This window comes from Zootoca vivipara, chromosome 9, assembly GCF_965207765.1.
Source record: "Zootoca vivipara chromosome 9, rZooViv2.hap1.1, whole genome shotgun sequence".
Lineage (NCBI taxonomy): Eukaryota > Metazoa > Chordata > Lepidosauria > Squamata > Lacertidae > Zootoca > Zootoca vivipara.
The window spans coordinates 55,366,015-55,385,584 of record NC_142592.1 but is presented as its reverse complement, the minus strand read 5'-3'; the positions used below and the strand labels follow the sequence as shown (position 1 = coordinate 55,385,584).

Genomic DNA, 19,570 nt, shown 5'->3' with positions numbered 1-19,570 from the left:
TTATTATGACCTGGCTTGAAAACCATTAATTAAAATATATTAAGCTCTATTTAATGGAGCTTTTTAGTGAGTTTCACATTAGTTTTATACCAAGACTTGGTATATTGGGCAATAACAGCTGGAGAGAGCTGTTGTCCCTCATTGTCCTGCTTGTGGGCTTCCCAAAAGCACCTGGTTGGCTAATGTGGGAATTAGGATGCTGAACCTCATGGGCCTTTTGTTCTGATCCAGCAGGACTTTTTTTGCATTCACATCCTCTTGGGTGTGCAACAGAAATAGGCTGAAACTGTATTTTCAGTATGCAAAATGATTATAGCAACACGTTTCCCCCTCTCATCTCTTCTTTCAGTAGAAAATGTATTAGTTTGCAGAAGAGTCCCAGTTTTGTACATGAAATGTTACCCCTTTCCCCCCAAAAAGGTGCACCTTAGCCCAAACTATGTTGCTTACCAGTGTTGTGAATTATTAAGACACATTAAGAACATTAGAATAGCCCTGCTGGATTAGATCAATGGCCCACGTTACCTAACATTCAGTATTCAACAGTGGCCAGATATTAACCTGGGAAACAGATATGCCCTGTGCTCTGCCCTTCCCCCCTCCAGGATCTGTCAGTCAGTGCATGGCCTCATAAAATGGACATTGTGTTCTTAGCTGACATGGTGATCCTCTACAGAAAGGCCTAGTTTGCACATAAAATTAAACCATCGGTTATTAACTATGGTTAAAGACTGCTCATTAACCAAGGTTTGTAGTTTGTTTATAAACCTTAGCTAATATTAACTATTGCTTAACTTTATGTGCAAGCCCAGACCTTATTCTTAACTATGGTTAAAGAGCTGCCACAGCCCGAAAGCTACAGTGCTGCAAGTGAAGAACAGCAATTCCTGGCTTGTGTTTCCTTTAACAGGGGGAGGACAAGAATGCAACAAGCCAAGGTTTACATTATGGTCTGCCAGACACACTAGCTTCCATTATGGTGTGTTAGCATTAACTATGGTTAGCATTAAACCCCTCTGTCCATACCCCTTGTGGGGGGTGTAAACTGGCAATTCCTTCCTCATCAAAATGATCGTTTGATGAGGATGGAGGAGGTGATTCAGCCCTTACTCAGCTTATCTGCAGAAATAAGCTGAAGGGGAAGTGTGGTTGTGTGTGTGTGTGTGTGTGTGTGTGCGTGCGTGCGTGCATGCACGCACAAGTGTTTAGGTGATATGGTCACAGTCACTTTGGGTCACGCCCACCACCAACATGCAGCCCCCAGAAGACTGACTGAGGTCATAAAAGATCTACCCCCGCTGATCTAGACGGAGACCAACCATATGTTGTTGCTCATGTAGTTTTTAAAAGTTCCTTCTAGTGCTTCCTTCAACATAAAGCACATGCTTAGTCACATTTGTAAATCACATTTGCATACTGACTCATATCATTCCATCAAAAAGGATATTTCCATTCAACAATACTGATGCATGCCCTCCGGATGGGATTTTTCAGTGTTAGACACAGCAATGCCCGGGGAGGACGTGTAGCTGTGGTGTTACCCTGTTTTTTCTGTTTCCCATACTGCTGCCGTTTCCTCTGTGTGGAGCTGACAGTGGATATTGTTGCATTGCCGGCTGCACCCATCAATTTGGCCTGCCTGGCAGCATCGATAGCAGCCTGCCAGGAAAGGGCTGCACCTGGAGTAGCGATATGCTCAGGTGCAAGCCCTGCAGCTGCATTGGCATTCATGTTGGCATGAGCTGGACGGGGACTCGCATAGTTGGAACCTAGGAGAAAGAGAAGCAAAGATTAAATATATATGAATAGAGTTTACAACAGCAACAGCCAGTTACTAACATCCAGTCACAGTCACACCCTAGTAGTGCGACCAAGAAACATAACTTATGCCCTCCAATGCTGAAAATAGTGACATACTTAAAATAATAAGTATGGTGGATTCTGTTTCAGTGTATCTGACGAAGTGTGCATGCACACGAAAGCTCATACCAAAATAAAAACTTAGTTGGTCTTTAGGGTGCTACTGAAGGAATTTTTTTATTTTATACTTAAAATAAGTTTACTGGAGATCACCACTTGAACTTTCTGCACTTATGTATTGTTGAAGGCTCTATTATTTTGTATGCTGCATTCAATTACTCTGCTATAACCTGTATTCCACTCATTTATAAGTAACAACAGGGTTAGTGTTTTTTATTAAAACTATGTGGGGGGAAAGAAAGGGGTGGACTATGTCAAGCAAGGTAGCCTTGAAAAGATCTGCAACACCTGGCAAGATTTCCTAGCCCTCTTTAGTGACAAGGAGCAGAATATATGGATGACTGGCGCATAATTTTGCCTGGTAACTAAGCTCCCCTTCCATTTTTACTCCTTCTCCTCCTTGTTTCTTATTTTGGCTTTTATTTTGGCTCATGTTGTTACTGTTTGGCTTGTAATTAGATGGGAGGAGGCACATGGGAGATTATGTGGGAGGAAGGACATAAAGACTGGGGGTGGCTGCGGTAAGTGGTAGGAAAGAGAGAAATGGCACATGTTGTTTAATATTTTGAGCACTACCAGCTTAGTGTTTGTTAAATCTAAAACAATAAAAATCATTGCTAACAAAGTCAGTGAAGAAAAACAAAAAAATGTATGGTAATGCTATTCCAATGGCCGCTCACTGCTTTCCCAGTGGGTGACAATTGTGGCCCCTCACTCTCAGCTTGCTTCCCCACTGGCTGGGCACACGTTTACTGGCTGTTGGAAGGGAATTCCCCTTGGTTGGAGGGATCTCGGTGGGTGGTCTTCCTGCCCCAAAAGGTAATTTCAAATGAACCAATCCGTGGCCCCTCTTGGAGGGCAATGCCTTTAAATTACTTGTGTATTCTGGGTGCCCCGTTAGAGAAGTCTCGGTGGATGTCCCTGTCCAGAAGTCAAGTGTGGGGCAGATGAACCATAGGACTTCCAGCGTTGGCCTTAGGGCAGCTAACTCAATAGATCAACAATCCTTGGCATGAGCCTGAAGCAGTCAGTTGTGACCATTTTTAATCCAGATCATTGTTTTCCTGAGTTTGTACTGTCACACTTCACCATAGTATTAGGCCATGGGATTGCAATTCATAATCTAACTGAACAGCTGGATCGTGTGAAATGGCAGACCACACACTGCATTGTGCCTTAATGTTCATGTGCATGTGCTCTAGAGACAAAAATGCATCCAGCACCATCCCTCCAATGTTTAAGTTCTAGAGATCCAGGGGAGGAAGCTAAACCCTGAAAAATGACAGCTGCAAAAAGCTACAGTAACAAGATATTAGCAAGGTATCCCCACACCCCCAAAAAGCAAAAAAATGAACAAAATAGGAATAGTAGTTTAGAGGTAACAAAAACGGGCTGTGAGCAATGAATGGAAATTGGCAATGAACAGGATAGTTGTGTGTCTTTGCAATGTAGGGAATCTCATACACAAGTTGCTTGTTTTCCTTCCATCGTAATGATGGCCCTGAGTGAACGCTTTTAAAACGCTCGTACACGGAAAAATAAACCACTTCACTTGGGGCTATGCAGCTATGGGGCTGAACCAACCCACTGCTGACATTGGGTGGCCTGCAGCCCCTTGGGGCCTTATGTAGGCCTTCCACACTTACCCTGATTGTCGTAATAGTATTTTGCTAGTACACTTAATAAAAGCCCTTTGTCGCCGAGAGCTTGTGTTACAAGGCAAATGACATATGCAAATAAATAATTTTGCTTCAGTTTAGCCTTTCATTTGACAGTTAAACACCACGTCCTTCACCCCTTGCATGTAAACTGCCTATCAACTTTGCATACTCTTAAATTGTTACAATCTCCAGCCACTTGACACTGTTCTTTCTACCTGCTCATTTGGACCTACTGTACTTGGGAAATATGAAAGTTCACAAAGGGGAGCATAGATATTGGTCATCCAAAAGCTAAACCTATTTTAGCACTTGATCAATTTGAAAAACACTATAAACAAAGAAAGAGTGGCAGAGAAAATCTGACCTGACATGTTCAGTGAAAAAGTGGAGGTGAGAAGATGAGAGGTTTTATTCCTCAAATCTGCCTCCCCACACAACCATTACAGCTAGCTATCAAAAGCCAGCAATTTAGCTAAAAACAAAATAAATATTTTTAAAAATGGGAAGTCAGGGGGAGGAGATTATAAAAACTAGCTCAATAGGAAATATACTGTATGTTAAAAGCAAACTAAATGAATAAAAATTTGGGAGCTTATTTAAAGGGTTTTTTCATACCATGCTGTACTTGACTTATGGAATTTCCATATTAGTTGTACTGCAGTGATGCAAGCAGAAGGCCCACCCAATAGTAGAAAAGTGTGGAGAAAGGTGTGTGAGGAGATGCTGCCACAAAGATAATGATTATTTAATTTATATATCAGAATGCCAAAATTGGCTTCTATATGATCCACAGCTGAGTGAATAAATATTGGTTGCTGCTCACTTCTGTATGCCCACATTTGTTCATGACTCTTTTCCTCCAAGCCTGTTGGCCATTACATTCTTTGTCCATTTGGTTGTTATCATACCGGTAGTACAAGCACTGGATGTTAACTCAATATAAACATTCATTATTGGATAGCTTTATCCATTAAGCATGTTTCCATTTGAAACCCTATTAAAAATGAAAGACCATGCTGTGACATGTTAATTTGGAGCCAAAGATATCAGTGTAGCCAGTGCATTCAGATCTTCTACTATGCCTTATAATAAAGTCCAACAGAAGAACAAAAACCACATGCACTCCATTTTATTCAAGTCCTTACATGTTTATTCAAGTCCTTAAATATTCAGGCAGAACTTCTAGAGTACTGGTAGCCATCGTGGTATACTCCAGATGTTGCCTGACTACAGCTTCCCTGTATTCCTGACCATGCTGGCTAGAGCTGATCATAGCTGCCAAGTTATCCCTTTTTTACAGGGATTTTCCCTTATGCTGAATAGGCTTCCTCTCGAGAAAAGCGAAAACTTGGCAGCTATGGAGCTGATAGGAGTTGGATTCCAACAACATCTGGAAGATACCACATTGGCTGCCCCTATTCCTAGACAAAGGCAGACTCTGTGTTAGTTTTCTAGCTCATCAAGGTAGAAGTAGTAGTTATCCGTAGCAAATCTTTGAGCAAAGTTTGAGAACACTCCAGTTTGAGTACTTTCAGTTTAAGTACTCCGCGGACCCGGAAGTGTTTACTTCTGGGTTCCGCGGTGCGCACATGCGCAGAAGCGATCTGCGTGGTTCGCAGATGTGCAGAAGCGCTCTATTGGTACGTGCTGAAGTACTCAGATTCAGTACTTTTCGGGGAGGTACCACTGTATTGCTTTCATTGGGAATTTTCTGTGTTTAACTGCTACCCAATTTGCAGCCAGTTATTTGAATGTTTCTCATATCAGTTGAAATTTATATGTTTTATATAATGCAAAGCAAGCATCAATGCAATAGCAAAATTGAATGCTCCTCTGCCAAGAGGATTAAGGTAAACCACCTAACAAAAATGAACAAACCTACCCCTCAACCCACAGATGCTATGGGTAGTTTTAGACATGTGTTGTTTAAGGTCAGAAGCCAAGCACCACACACATGGCTAGCTATGACTAATACATCACTGAAAATGCGTATGATTATTCAGTTAACAAAGACCCAATTACATGAAATTATTTAAAAATCCAACACAAAACTACAACTTGCTAAACTTATATTATTCTTCAGATTAAGCAAATCAAAATTGGCGATTTATCAAATGGTTGGAAAGAAATCCTTATCATTGTGCAAATACAATTTGTAGATCATACATTTACATCCATTTGTTAATTTACAGAATGTAGTTTGTAATTAGATTTCAAAGTGCTTTAGAAAACAACATCTTAATTACAGAGGTAAGAATGGGTGTGTGTGAATAATTGGGTTTTTCATCAGGCAAAGGAATGCCTCCTCACAAACAAATTTAATGCAAGATGTATGAAGAAGGCACCCTGCCAATCTCTCGCAACAGGAATGTTTGGATTCTGCGAGTTACACAAAAAATGCATGTTTGAAGTTAGGTAGCAAAGCAAGAAAGTGCTCCTCTGAATTCCCTTGCATGACTTGTTAGAGCCAATTCATTTCAGTCCCAGCAAGTGCCATCTCTATCCCTATTCCCTACAGACCTGCCCAGGGTTGAGATCTGCAGATAGTTTAGGGCTTTAAACACCAATGTGAGCACCTTGTATTAGGCCCAAAAATTAACAGAAAACTTGTTTTTGTTCTGGTGTATGCAATGCTTTTTTTCCTGTTTTGCAGCTGTGCGATATGTGTTCACATTGTATTGTAATGGCCATTGGCTACAAACAACAAAATTGATTGATAATCACAATCCCAAATCATGAAGGAGGGAGCATATACAGCAAACTTTGTTGTCCTTCCCCTCACCTTCATGCAGGGTTGCCATATGTCCAGCAATGACTTTGACCCCCCCCCCAAAAACCCCAACTTTTGTGTGTCTGAACCCTATCCACAAGAAGGGAAGAATAATGTGAGTAGGAGCGGAAATTAGGATTGTGAAGGGTATATGTATGTTTCTTGTGTGTACCTGGTATTTCTATTGTTTTTAATTAAAAAAAACCTGTGTTTCTTGTGCATCTGGATTTTTTAAATTGAAATTGTGTGTGTGTGTATCATGGTCAATTAAAATGTCACATTCAAACAAATATGAACACATAGGTCCACTGCTAGCCCTAGTTAGACTTCGTAATCAATGAAAAGGCCACATAACGTTCACACTCTGACTTTACAAGACTAGAGAAAATGGAAGGATATTCTAGAGGTCGTACAGCTTCACCTCAACTGTGTTAGCAAACACTTTTCACAGCAGGGAATAGAGCATGTACTTGAAAAGAACAATTTTCAAATTATAAGGCCTACCTAGTTATACCAATCAGCCACTAGCTGAGAAAACAACTTGCCAACAGCCATACTTTAGAATTCCTCTGTCACATGTCCTGAAAATTCTATTAGAGGTGTTTTCTTTATCTGTGACCAGCCTGTGGCCCCTGTTGTGGTATATTGGCAATAATTATATTAAGAAGCTAGATTGCCCTATAGTTGTGTAGATATGAAACAGCTGTAATTATTCCTTCACAGCACATAAGAAATTTATTCCATTTGTCTGAGAACTGGCTGCCCTTGAGAGACTGCAGCTCCTTTCACCTCAGAAAAGGTGTTGTGTATTTTGAAAAGGCAGGATGCAGTAGAAGGAAGTTCCCATATAGGAGGCAGAGGAGCTGGATCATCCCTCATAGAAAAAAGAACTTGCAGGTTTGCACAGATTGTGCCCTGGTTTTCAAAAGGATTACTACCCAAACACAGTAAAGTAATTTTATGCAGAGAGAGTAATTGCAGCCCTGTGAGTCAATATACAATGGGAAAGAGACCAAATCCAGGAAAACAACTTGAGAGGAGATTAATATGTATTGAAGGAAAATGAACAGAGTGTCTAGTTCTTCTTAGATGACTGTTGCTTTCATATTGTTCATCCAAAACTAGAAGTAAATCAAAGAGCACAGTATCTAATTGGGAGTAGAGGAGTGTGATCTAGGTGTACTCAGATAGCTCAGACTAAATCCAATGTAAAGAAATCCCTTCAGTGGAGCACTTTTCACAGGTGCTCACATATTACTGGCTGGGGTTGCATTTAAAACTAATACAACCCCTGTTCTAAAACAACTGCATTGGCTGCCAGCAACTTAGGCCCCCCAAAACTAACTTTCTTCCCTTCAAACCCTCCCAGGTATTAAGAACAGAGGGGCTCATCTTGGCAGTTCCACCTTCCTCAGAAGTTCAAGTTTAACTGTTTTTAATTCTGAATCTTAATTTGTTGTAACCCACCCTAGGACCTGGTAGTGAAGGGTGAGCAGAGGAGGAGGAGGAGGAGGAGGAGGAGGAGGAGGAGGAGGAGGAGGAGGAGGAGGAGGAGGAGGAGGAGGAAGGTATTTGAATCATAAGCAACAACTCATTTGTTGCACTGTAAAACTAACCAGATCATCTGTAAAGACAATTAGATCATTTTCTGGTTTGGGAGTGCAGCTACAAGGATTCTGCAAGATTAAGAAACCTGTGCAGCCATAATTACTGTGTCCCTAACATTCTGGGCCACGACTTGGTTGTCATACAAATAAACAGCAGCATTCTACATTATTTTAAAGTGTTCTGCAATTTTGAAAATTTGTCTCTCCCTTATTACTACTTATTAGTTACTTTGAACCGGGGCCTTTTATTTTCTAGACACTGTGCTTTCCAAGGGGATTGCAAATGTATCACTGTCTATCTAGACGAAATTGCCCTGGCAAGTACTTCCAACATAGGGGAATAGCACTATTTCCCTGCATAATCAACTAAATTTAGTTTCTGTCAACAATGATTCTCAAGTCTCTTTTTCTCTAGCGATGTTACAGCACATCCACCATGGTCACATATTGATAGTGCTATAACGTCACTGGAATCTATGTCCCTATTAACTAACTGCTGCTGCACCATTTTGAATGTACTGTACAGTGGAACCTAGGTTTATGAACACCTCGGTTTATGAATTTTCGGTTTATGAACGCTGCAGACCCATCTGGAACGGATTAATTCATTTTCCATTACTTTCAATGGGAAAGTTCGCTTCAGTTTATGAATGCTTCAGTTTATGAACAGACTTCCGGAACCAATCACACCCATGCTTCGGGTTAAGTACGCTTCAGTTTAAGTACTCCGCGGACCCGTCTGGAACGGATTAATCCACTTTCCATTACTTTCAATGAGAAAGTTCGCTTCAGTTTATGAACGCTTCAGTTTAAGTACTCCGCGGACTGTCTGGAACGGATTAATCCACTTTCCATTACTTTCAATGGGAAAGTTTGCTTCAGTTTATGAACGCTTCAGTTTATGAACAGACTTCCGGAACCAATTGTGTTCATAAACCGAGGTACCACTGTATCTCTATTAGCTATGGCACAGAAAGGTCCATTATAAGTGCCTCCTGCAACCACTGACTAGTCACCCTGAAATGAAACCTCCCTGTTTTTGTTTCTCCTACCTTTGTCCAAAGTTTGTGTGCGGTACATTTCTCTAGCAATTTGGGAGGTGGAGATCCCTTCCATACAATATTATCCCCAGGCTGCAAAGCTCCTCTTTATTATGTGGGGATATGGACATCCCCTTGCTGTGGCTTGAATAAGGAAAATACATGCAAATGAGAGCAATACCCTCTCGGAATCATTGCATGTTTGAAACTTAAGAATGCCACTTCCATTGGGCTTCTTTGTTTCTACTATAATAACATGCACCATAATGGAGTCCTCTGGCTCAAATTAATTTCAAATGATCAGTCACTAATGGCAGATTTATATGAGCAAATATTGCAGATATTGATTACTGATAAGGACCTGTCTCTTTTATGAGACTCCAAGTCTGCAGACATTAACCATACTAAATAACTATAAGCAGTAACAAATGACTTGATCTCCAGGCAGTTTATCGAAACAGCTTCAATTAGAAACACTAGCACTCAAGCCAATTCCAAAAGCAGAGTTATTTCCAAAGGTGGTAGAGAACTACAGGCAGAGTGCTAGAAACCCAACAGAGCTGTTGATAATGGCCATTTGAATGGCCAAGTGTTTTGAGATTTTTATCTATCCAAATTGGGGTCCTTTATTTTCAAGGCATGAAAGTTAATTTCAAGATTTAACAATATCATCAAAATTCTAAACTAAGATTTCAAATACAGATTTGTAAAGCATCCTTAAAGCAGCCTGTCAAACGAGACTGGAATGTGAGTCAAATACATGCAATGACCAATTTAGCCCATCCAAATGACATGCAATTGCACACATATGCAAGGCGCTGGTCCCAGAAGTAGTCTCCAAACGTCATAAAGACACTATGAAAAGGAGTGGGGCAGGGGGTCCGGAATGGGCAGGGGTCCGGAACGGAACCCCCATGCAAAACCAGTATTGCCTGTATTGAAGCGCCAAATATTATTTATTTATTTCACAAAATTTATACACCTCTTGGTTGTAACAAAGCAGATTACAAAAGGATAAAACAATAAAAATCCATTTTAAAATCACTTCCATACTTTAAAACATACAAAAGTCAAAATACTAAAAAAGATTAAAATTATCTCAACTATCTAAGCATCTACGTAGGCTTGTTTAAATAGTACCGGTAATGTTCTTAGCAGGTGCCAGAAACAGTACAGGCACCTGCTAAATATCAATAGGTAGGGAGTTCCAATGGTTGCTGCCACACTAAATGATGCAGTTCTTACAAATGTGGAATGGGTAAAATGTGGCACCTGTAGTAGTGCCAATTCCACCATGGGCGCATGTGGGGTAAGGCAATCTCATAGGTAAACTGGTCCCAAGTTCTTAACAGCTTTCTATACAAATGGTAATACCTTGAACTTGGCCCAGTAGCAAATCTGCAACCAGTGCAGATCCCTGAACACAAGTGGTATGTGCTGGCAAGGTGTCACTTTTGTCAGCAATCATGTTGCAGTATTTGCACTAACTGTAGCTTCCAGATCAAGCACGAGGGAAGCCCCACACCAAGTGCATTGTAGTAATCCAGTCAGGGCCGGCCCTACGGCAAGGCTGGGTGGCGCAGGGTGCCAGGCCGCCAGGGGGGCGTCACACTGGGAAACGGGGCGGGGGCGCCAGAGGGATCTTCGCACCACGGCGCCAGATATGTTTAAGACAGCCCTGAATCCAGTCTTGAAGTAACCAGCACATGAAATACTGTGGCAAGGCTTTTCAGGAATGGTCATAGCTGCAGAACCAGTTGCAATTATTAAAAGGTACTTCTAGCCAGTGAGGCTACCTGAGCCTCCCTTGACAGAGCTGGTTCAAGAAACACCTCCAAACTGTGACCCTGCTCTTTCAGAGGAATGCAACTCCATCCAAGGTAGGCCACTGCCCAACTTCTCAGACCCACAGTGCCTCTATCTTGCTGGGATTCAAGCTCAGATTGTTTTTCCTCATCCGTTTCTCTACCGTGTCCAGGTAATGGCCCAGGGATTACACAGCCTCTCCTGATTCAGATGTTGCAGAGAAATAGAGATGAATGTCATCAGAATACTGATTCTACCTTGCTCTGAAACTCCTAATGACTGCTCCCAATGGCTTCATGTAGGTATTAATTAGCAATGGAGATAAGATAATCCCCTGCTGCACCCCATAACGTAGCCACCAGTGGGCTGGAAGGCACTCTCCCAATGCTACTCTCTGGAATTGGTGCTGAAGGTAGGATTGGAACCACAGTGCCTCCAATTTCCATTTCCTGGAGCAGTCCAGGGGGATACTATTGTTGATGGTATCAAAGGCCAACAAGAGATCAAGAACAGAAGCAAGGTTGCATTCCCTCTGTCCCTCTGCAAAGTTCATCCATCAGGGTGACCAAAGCCAGTTCAGTTCCACAGATAGATTGGAATGGATCTAAATAATCTGTGTCCTCCAAAAATGTCTGCTCCTGCCCCACCACAGCTCTCTACACAACCTTCCCCCAAAGGTGGAAATATGCAACTGCACCAAGTGCAGTGTCAAGAGCACTTTGAAACTGAGCAACTTTATCCTGAGAGTGCATAGCCGGTTGATCACAGCAGGAGAGCAGGTCTTTGAGTGCTCCAGAGGTCCCCACCAGCACCACACACACTCAGAGTCAGTAACCTCCAAACCATCCAAAATAACTCCGTTGGTCAGCTATTAGAGGACACAATGCGAGCTGCAAAATGAGCCTTCTTCACAACACACACTGCCACACAGTAGGCACAATTATGTGTTCTTACCAGTGTTTGGTCAGCTTCATAGTGAAACTTGTACTTGTCAGGACTGATTCATTGTCCAGAGCTCTGAGGAGTACCAAGGAGCTGCTCAGGCTCCAAAATGCCAGAGAAGATACTCAGCAGCAATAATGTCAACCACTTGCTTCGTCTCACAAATCCATAGCAAGATGAGGGCTTCGAGCTTTTTCCACTGGAAAATCCCCTAGAGCTTCGGTAACACATCAGGTTCCATCAGTCTCTGAGGGCTTCACTTCTATATCCTGACTGGGGCACCTCTGCCCCTATGTAACCCCCAAGTGGTGACCGAGTGACCCAAATATTGTCAATTGGCTGCCGTGATTCCATGATTCTATTATTTAAAGTTGTTTGACCATAGCAAAATATTCCAAAGCAGAATAGCCTTTTGTAGGTTATAGCCTACTTATTAATTGCATTATGACATCATCTGAGGTTCTTTGCTCCTTAGCCATGCAAGGGTCTGGACACATATGCATGAAAACACAACACACATGTTGAAATGTAAAAGCAGAGGTCCCCCACAACAAAATCTAACATTGACTACATTTTAAAATGAACTTTTGTCTTTGGGTAGACAAAAGGCATGTGTCCTATTTGCTTAAATTCATTTTAAACAACATTTGTGGTTGTTTGGTCTGTCTCCCAGGTTCCAAATAAAAGCCAAGAACAGTTCATTCTTTCAAACATCAATGGCATATGTTTATATCTGCATAACATTTTTCAGTTATAAATAACGGGTAGTATCCAACATTGGTCATAATCAAAGTAAACCCATTGAAATTACTGAACATAACTAACATATGTACATTAATTTCAATAGGTTTACTTTGGGTAGAATTTGGTTGGATACAACCCAATAGTTTTATTTGTTCACAAATTAATGGACATTATCAAAAGGGTAATATGCACATTATCCATATAGCATTATAACCTTATACATTATAACTGAGCATTATCAAAAGGGTAATATGAGGAATACCATGTGTGCACTGAGATTGTCTATGGGTTTCTTCCCACTGCAGCCCATTATTGCACCCTGCCCCCCCCAAAAAAAACAACTTCTGAGAATTGACTCACCAGTAGGTGCGAGGAACCTTTGGTTCTCCAGATGTTGCTGAATTACAACTCCCGTTGGACCCAGCAAGCATGGCCAATGACAAGAGGTGATGGGAGCTGTAGTTCAGCAACATCTGGAGAACCAAAGATTTACCACACATGCTTCAGAGCAAGAATCAAAAGCATCAGGAAGGAATGCAGCTAGAAATAAATATCATCCAGCCTCCTTCACCTATGTATGTGGGAAAGCACGCACCCAAGGGCGAGGGATCCTGGCCATAAAGAAGTGTGCATGCACATGAAAGCTCATACCAATGGCAAACTTAGTTGGTCTCTAAGGTGCTACTGGAAGAAATTTTTTTATTTAATAAAAACAGTTAAATTACTTGATTTAATTAGGTAAGAAGGTAAGGTAAAGGACCCCTCCCCTGGACAGTTAAGTCCAGTCAAATTCGACTATGGGATGCAGCGTTCATCTTCACTTTCAAGCTGAGGGAGCTGGCGTTTGTCTGCAGACAGCTTTTCCGGGTCATGTGGCCAGCATTACTAATTATTTGATTTAATTATTCAAATTGGATTCATTAGACAGATTTATCTAGAATGGAAGTAATGTGAATGTGGCCCGAAGAACTTGACGCAGGGGAGATGGGAGTACCTAGCAGATTGGATGACCAGATTTTCGCCCTCCCTCAGCCCATGTGGCATGGAGGATGGAACAAGCTTTGTTTTCTCCTGCTCCAGAGGTTATTTGAAGATGGCTATCATATCTCATTTCAGTCTCCTCTTTTCCAGACTAAACATACCCAATTGCCTCAACCGTTCCTCACTAGGTTTGCTTTCCAGACCCTTGGTCATTTTGGTCGCCCTCCTCTGCACACGTTACAGCTTGTCAATATCATTCTTAAATTGTAGCGCCCAGAACTAGACACAGTATTCCAGATGTGGTTTGACCAAAGTGGAATAGTGTGGTACTATTACTTCCCTTGATCAGGACACTATACTTCTGGTGATGCAGCCTAGAATAACTTTAGCTAGGAGCAGAACCAATGCTTTCAAATTACAAGAATGGGCATTGCAACGAAGCAACATTCTGACAGTAAAATCTGTTTGACAGTGCAACAGACTCAAGGTGGTGGACTCTCCTTCATTGGAGGTTTTTTAACAATGAAGAAGATGGATGGCCATCTGCCACAGATGCTTTAGTTGAGATTCCTGCATTGCAGGAGGTTGGACTAGATGACTCACAAGATCCCGTCTAACTGTACAATCCTATGACTCTATGATACTATAAAGTACATTCTCGAACTCAGGACGAAAGGGAGAAACGTGCTAAGAGGAAGGCATGCTTGGCAAATCCACACTGTGATCACCTCCCGCACAGAAACCAATGTCCCCACTGTGGAAGGACGTGTGGATCCAGAATTGGCCTCCACAGTCACTTACAGACTCATTGTTAAAACCGTGTTTATGGAAGACAATCTTACTCGACTACAAGTGATCGCTGAAGGAGAAGGGGAAGGGGAAGGGGAAGGGGAAGGAGAAGGAGATGGAGAAGATAAAGTACATTGATTTAAGCTATTTTCTTCAGGTAAATTGATAGGCTGAGTCTAAGGCTCAGTGTTACAGCTAATAAAAATTCTTAAAGAGAATAGAAAGTTACTGTGTTGTTGCAGCCTGGTAGCCAGTGCAGAATTATAGTTCTGAGGTTCCAGTTGGCTTAAACTCAAGAGCTGGCCTTCAGTTTAACTGTATCATGAATCCAGATGTTAAATGGTAGTCTCCCCGGAAAAAAGATTTATTTTTGTTTCGGTTACATTGTAGAACTTGCAATATATTTTTAAATATAACATACCAGCAGAGCTTTGACAGTTAAAACTAAATGTCCGAAAATGTAAAAGTTCAGCTGCTTCTTACAATAGGAATTAAGCCACACAGCAGAAACTCCTTACTATAGTACACGTTTTACAGCCAAGTCATCCAAAATACTGCATACACTGGCTATAAAATATTTACAATAGCTTTTTTTCTTCAAATAATTAATGTAGCATAAACTACATTAATTATATTAAATCCAGTATCACAGCAGTTAAAAAACTACGAGTCCAACCATTGCAAACTAATGCTACCATGAGGACTGTAATTTTTATATTTCCTGACTTTATTTCATTATTTTCAACATAAATGTTCTCTAGTGCCTCAGCAATTTGCATCCAGTTAACTTTTAAAGAGAGAGAATATAAAACAGCTGTAGTACTGTAGAATACATAACCAAGGTACAGAACTTTTTCTGAAAAATGTAACACCACAATTCTATTCCTGTTACTTGGAACAAAATCCCATTGTGCTCAATGAAGCTTACGCCCAGGTAAGTATGCATTGAACTGCAACCTTTTGTTACAAGCTTTCATGGACCGCAGCCCACTTCATCAGATGCATGGAGTATGAACTGAAAATCCCACGCCATCCAGGCATTTGATGAAGGAGTCTCTAGTCCAATAAAGCTGATGCCACAATAAAATTTGTTAGTCTTCAAGGTGTCAGAAGACACTTTGTTGGTTTTGGTGACAAAGACTAACATACTCCTCTATAAACCTATCCTAAAAATATAAAACCAAAACATGTCAGCCACATTCTCCCTTGATTATTGTCTTTTAACCTTACCGTGTTTCTCCAAAAATAAGACACCGTCTTATATTTATTTTTCCTCAAAAAAACACACGGTGGCTTATTTTCAGGGATGTCTTATTTTTAAAAAATTAAGTATGGTACAGTTTAACCTACAAGGTTAAACTTCCTATCACTACGGCTTATTTTCGGGGTATGGCTTATTTTCGGGGTATGGCTTATTTTCGGAGTATGGCTTATTTTCGGGGTATGGCTTATTTTTCAGAGAAACACGGTACCTCAGTAGAAACTATCAGCTTCTGAGAGCTACCCAGTTTACAATTTCATTTGTGCTTTTTTCGCTAATCAAACAACTAGAGCGGGGGATGAGGGGACAGAGCTCACTCATGCCTGCAAAATGAATATTGGGCCTACAATATCAACTCTTCCTAACATAGGTCAAATCTGAAGATTTTGTGAAATAAATTGGTTTGTACCAAAACAAACTGCAGCCTAAAGTAGAGTATTATAATATAGACACTTTTTGTTTAAGAATAACAACAGACATTTTTGACAGAAAATGAGAGGGAAAGTCATATGCATTATAAATTTAAATTATTCATCTAAGTTAACTGCTCTAACAAAGGAATCTTTGGAAATATATTTCTCTGGAACTCTCAGCATATATACAAAATAACAACGTAATCTAGATGGCTACAATTCACATTGTTATATATATGAAAAGATGAGAATTCCATGATGAGGTAACTCTTGAAGAATCCACTAGATGAAAGTAGCAAGATTGCCTCAAAGATCAGCAGGGCCAAACAAACATATTTTATAAGGTTTGTTATCTTTCTATCTCTAAGGACTATGATGAAAATGAAAATTAATCAGGAACACAATAAAATTAGTTACCTGCTTTGACAAGAAACATACAGTCTATACTAAACAACATTGTCTTATAGCTTAAGTTGGCAAATGTTATTATGTCATTATCTATTTAGAGTTTAGAGTTCCTCTTGTAATGCTAAATGAATATGTGGTTGGTTCCTTTTAAAGGATTACTTCTGTATATTTGTAATTTGTTTTAAGCCACTTTGATTATTGTCATTGCAACAGAAGAACAGGATATGAATCTTTTAACTATATAATATCAAATGTCACATAAGTGTGCAATTGCTATCAATTTTAATGTCTTACGCTGCCTCTACTTTGAGCCCTTGGAATGGCAGAATCCTGTCAGCTGAGGAAAGCAGCAAGAGTGCCTCAGAAATCAATAGAACTAATGAATATGATTTTAAAATATTTGTTTTAGCCAGATGATTTGTTTATATATCACATTTTCCACCAATACCGGTACATTTGTGTCCAAGGTGATTCATCTATTCTCCTCAGATTTCTTTACCAAGGAAATCCAAACTCGGCAACAACAGCACAAATTTGCATGAGGAAAGAACTGCCAGCTAACATTTATTGTTTGGAACTTAACACTCAAGCAGCATGTCATTTTCACCTGGAGAATACAGGAACTGAAAATCTATGTTCGGAGTAACGTTTGACTCAACTCCTCAAAATCCAGGAATGACTGGGGAACATAGAAGATGGGTTTGAGCAATATTTTCCTTTCTCTATCCAGACCTCTTCTCTATGGCTTGGCTGACTCATGCTTGTTCTGATTGGCTCCACCAGAAAGCATGAAGGAGAAGGAGGAGAGAGGTACTGGTAGATGGGAAAGAAAGAAGCAGTCCTTGCTTCAGGGCTCGCTGCCAAGTTAAAAACATTAAAAGAGCCCTGCTAGCCCACCTAGTGAGCCCAGGACCTTGTTTGCAATGGCAGCCAGCCTGATGCCTCTGGGAAGTTTATAAGAAGAGCATGAAAGCAAACACCAGCACCTGTTTTCTTTCCCCAGTATTTGGTATTCAGTAATTCACTGCCTTTAGACTTGGAGGATACATTACATGATCTTAGCTAATAGGCACTGGAAGACCGCTACCTCTGTAAATGTATATAAAACCCATCAAGACTGGCTACATGTTAATGTACTAATTGTGTTTAAAACAACAACAACAATTGTTGCTGCTGAAGGGTTGCTTTTCAGGAAAGATTCAATGCAAATTGGGGGATTATGTACTTAGCAATGTTATCCCATTTACTTTTCCGCTACAACTCCACACAGTTTCATTTCCTGATGTCCAGAAAGCCTGGATTCAAATGTTGCAACCTTATTAGACTCACCTGTAATATCTAGAGCAAATGCAGAACTTAATTGAGAAGATCAATAATAAAATATTGTCATTTTATTTTATCATAAATAAATGTGCCTGTTGCATTTATTTGTACTGTTTCTCTATTTCTCCCTGGTCCATCCTCTCTCCAGAACGTATCAAGCTGTCAAAGACAGAAGAACTCACTCCTTTAGGGAGGTTTCAGGAGTGGGCACTAGTGCAACCACAACTGGAGGGTTACATAAGGGCACAATCCACAGGGAAGGTCTCTTTTGTGAATCCCATTGAAACAAATGTGGGTTGTGCAACAGCACTATCGTGGATTATGGGCAGATAGATAGATATTAAGAAACTGAAAACATGCACAATAGCCTTTCAATGATGTAAAAATGAACACATGGAACAGCAAATAATAAGCACACAGTACAGACCATATAATTCCCAGTAACAATAAAAGATGCACTTTCTTTATGGATTTTCTTCTAATTGTCAAAAAGCAACAGTACCATGTTTTCTGTCAGTATTTAATTATTTAGCTTTGGAAGCAGATAAACACAGAGATTAACATCACCAAAAACGTTGCTGCATCCCTGATTTCTTACACACAGCATGATTAGCCAATGTTGCATTTATTGCCTCTCCCATAATAGATTTCTTTTTCTAAAAAAGATCTGCTCGTACAAACAAAACCAGCAACCAGTCAGGCAGTGTCACGGTGGGAAGAAGCAGCTATAACAGACCCGATATTTCTTCCCTGTCTGTTTCAGATTAGATAGCTCTGGAAGGCAGCATTTCAGTTTAAAACACACACACACACAAACACACACACACACAGCATTTTCCTGAATTACCACAGCATCTATACTTTAATTATTCAGTGAACAGGGTCCTGATACCCTGCTAGCAGTAAAGGCAAATGATATTCTCACTTACCGGCTAATTTAGCTTTCTGCGGCTCAAGCTGCAACATCGCAGGTGCTGTGATCCCCCTCCTCACTGGCTTTGATAGGCAGATTAGTGGCCAATCACTATCCAGGATTTCCCCTCACTCACCCTTCCCTCCGTTATCACTATTCTTTTTATATGGACCTTTCCAGGCTGTAATTAACCTGTTAGCCCACTCTACCCAACTCAAAACACAGGTAACACCTTGTCTGAGAGAGTTCTCTCAGTGGGGGGAAAGCCAGGACTTCCTCAATAGACCCACTTCAGGCAAAGAAGCAAGTTCAAAGAGGGGGCTTTGGTGAGCTACAAGCATGCTGAATCAATGTGCCCAATACCTTTAATCTGCATGGAAACTGCCATCCTTGTGTTTATCATTGTAAATGCAGGCTATATTGAACAAATCGAGTCAGCGTCAAGCAAAAATCCACAAAAATAGCAATGATAGCCGCAGGTGACCATGCTAGTACTTTTTACCCATTTGTCAATCTTATTTCTTTTCAAAGGGAAAGCTATCTGGAAGCATATTAATAATGGAATGTTGGCTTCAGTAGAAAACACCTATAGTAGGAAGGGAAAGGGTCAACTTCTGTGCCAACTGGGTACAGCAACTAGCCACACTGATTGAGCTAATCTAAAACGTCCAAAAGGATTTGGAAGAAACTAGCCCAAACTCTTCTGAAGTACCCCCACAGGCTCCCAAAGTGCTCCCGGGCACAATTCAAGGCACTAGTTATGACCTACAAACAGTTTAAGTCCTGCATGCATACCCTCATAAATTCCTTACTTTATGAGCCTGTGAGATTCCTTCTTTCTTTTTAGAATGCCTTATTAAAATGCTCCATATGAGCTCCAAATTTACTCAGTTAAAGCACACTTCCACCTGGCTTATAGAGAGCTCTCTGAG

The 19,570-nt window shown here is 40.7% G+C and overlaps 1 protein-coding gene across 25 annotated transcripts in view; it reads right to left on the bottom strand.

Annotated features, from left to right (window-relative positions):
• CACNA1C (calcium voltage-gated channel subunit alpha1 C) overlaps positions 1-19,570 on the bottom strand; it is a 541,815-nt gene that overhangs the window by 435,586 nt on the left and 86,659 nt on the right. For all 25 annotated transcript variants that reach the window (XM_088676810.1, XM_088676812.1, XM_060279995.2 and 22 more), the window contains exon 2: positions 1,448-1,769. In XM_088676810.1, coding sequence (XP_088532936.1) covers positions 1,448-1,769 — 322 coding nt within the window. The remainder of the gene's footprint in view (positions 1-1,447; positions 1,770-19,570) is intronic.